The sequence below is a fragment of the Cyprinus carpio genome, chromosome A15 (assembly GCF_018340385.1).
Source record: "Cyprinus carpio isolate SPL01 chromosome A15, ASM1834038v1, whole genome shotgun sequence".
Lineage (NCBI taxonomy): Eukaryota > Metazoa > Chordata > Actinopteri > Cypriniformes > Cyprinidae > Cyprinus > Cyprinus carpio.
The window spans coordinates 23,813,451-23,815,950 of NC_056586.1; the positions used below are offsets into that span (position 1 = coordinate 23,813,451).

General features: G+C 35.8%; 1 protein-coding gene across 1 annotated transcript in view; it reads left to right on the plus strand.

The window, feature by feature from the left end:
* Positions 1 to 2,500, plus strand: part of LOC109110641 (endothelin-converting enzyme-like 1) — a 37,379-nt gene that overhangs the window by 7,079 nt on the left and 27,800 nt on the right. The window contains 1 exon segment of the mRNA XM_042771601.1: positions 1,241 to 2,000. Within this exon segment, the coding sequence (XP_042627535.1) occupies positions 1,371 to 2,000 (630 nt within the window). The 5' untranslated portion in view covers positions 1,241 to 1,370.

Genomic DNA, 2,500 nt, shown 5'->3' on the forward strand with positions numbered 1-2,500 from the left:
AACAACTTTAGGAAGGCGCATTAGAAGCCAAAAAAAAAAAAAAAAAAAAAAAAACTAAGAAGAAAGACTTGTCATAAAGGACAGATCCATTTTAATCAGTACTTCTGAAACGAATGGTTTTGAATACTGATCAGTCACTCCAGCGTTCCAGTCATGCTAAAACACACACCATATAATGGCATCTGTGACGTGAAACAGAAAACATTTTATAAAAGCAAAAGGCTGCGTTATAAAGCACATTCATTTACCTCACAAAAGGTCGTTGGTTTGATTCCCAGGAAATGTTTGAACTGACAAAATATACGTTATGCAATTTAAGTTGCTTTACATAAATAACTTCCATGATGCGAAAAATGCTGATGGAACTTGAAGAAATTATGACAAATATATTACTATTGTACAGTAGACTGTACTTGTGATATAGGAATATCACTATTTTCTTCCATGTTTTAATTTTAACAGTTTTAACCTCCTTTGTGCAGCTTTGTTTGCCGAAAATGAAAAGGAATTCTTGAATTTTAATTTGTGTAGCTTTTAAAATATTGATTAAATTGTTAATGTTTTATGCATAAACTAACAACACAGAATTTCTGAAAAGAATAAAAAATTTTAAAATAAAAATTCCTAGGGCTGTATTATTCAAAACATTTTTAATAAATTATGAATTTATTAAAGTTTCATGAATTTAATTGATTAGACATGCTTTTTGATTTACTAAAATTTTGTTAAATCACTAAAACAGAATCCAGAAAAATTAAACGCAAAAAAAAAAAAAAAAAAAAAAAAGATTTCAAAGGGCCCTGAAATTGTAATTTTTGGTAAACTTTTAATGTTAAATTGTATAAGTTCCATGATTTTAATTAACTTTTAAATAACATTAAATATTCTTTTTGACTACTAACATTTAATTTAGCCATTAAAACAGAATCCATTGAAATAAAAATGAAAAACAAACCATGCAATCCAGAATAAAATTTAAATAAATAAATAAAATGCAATTTGTAAAAAAAAATAAAATGGTTTTCATATAGTCCTATACATAAAATGCAATAATGACTATATTTAAAATGTATTACACACTCTTAATTAACTGAAAGAAATAACTAGCATTTTCTTTTGTTCACACATGATTGGATTTTGTGTTTTTTCATTACATTTCTCATGTTTTGTTTAAAAATTAAAAAAATTGAATATTTTATACACTATATCAAGCAATTAATTAATTGCATTTCTCTCACAGCAGGTCATACTAAGAAATAAAACCAAGGACATTAAAAGCCTTTGGATACAGTCTGACCCGAGAGTTAAAAGGGTCAAAGGTCATGACCTTACTTTGATCCCAGATCCATCCCTTCCGCTCTGGTGACCTCATGTTCCACACCTTCCCCAACAAATCGAAGGCGCAGACGTCGGTCAGCATGGAGAAGACGTACTCGCTCACGGCGCATTACGACGACTTCCAGGAGATCAAGCACGGCAGCCGTTACAGCAGCAGCACGCTGAGTAACGGCATGAGTCTGCATCTGGGCGGATCCCTGGACCGTGGCAGCCGCGGCCGGAGTGGGCGGGATAAATGTGTGGGCGGGGCTGGGGGTGGAGCCGGGGGCGGGGCTCCGGCCCGCTGGAGCAGGCGCGAAATCTGCCTGCTCTCTGCTTTAGTGTTCGCGGCGGGGATGTGCGTGATTCTTGGATGCATGCTGGCGCTGAAGTTTCTGTCACTGGAAGCGCAGGATTCTCATTGTCGTCAGGACTGTATGAAGCGGCGCTCAACTGAGCTACGGTCATCACCGCTCGTCCAGGGGAACGTCGACCCGAGCGTCCAGCCTTGTTACGACTTCTACAGCTTCGCATGCGGCGGGTGGCTCCGGAGACACGGGATACCGGAGGATAAACTGAGCTACGGGATCATCACCGCCATCGGAGAACAGAACCAGGAGAAGCTGCAGCGCCTCCTACAGGCGCCGGTGCAGAGGAAAGAGACGGACAGTGCCGAGAGAAAGGTATAACAACAATTTTGTATCACTTTTGACATATGTGTCCCTGCAGCACAGAAGCAGTCATAAGTAACAAACACATATATATAACAATAAACAGAAAACAATACATTGTATTGGTCAAAATTATCAATTTTTTTTTTATGCCAAAAATCATTAGGATATTAAGTAAAGATCTTGTTCCATGAAGATATTTAGTAAATTTCCTACAGTAAATATATTAAAACTTAATTTTTGTTTAGTAATATGCATTGCTAAGAACTTAGTTTGGACAACTTTAAAGCTGATTTTCTCAATATTTAGATTTTTTTGCACCCCTCAGATTCCAGATTTTCAAATAGGTTGTATCTCAGACAAATATTGTCCTCCTAACAAACCATACATCAATGGAGAGATTAGTTATTCAGCTTTCAGGTGATGTATAAATCTCAATTTCGAAAAATTTACATTTTGGTTTTGTGGTCCAGGGTCACATATAATATATTACTAAAGTTTTCAAATCAGAA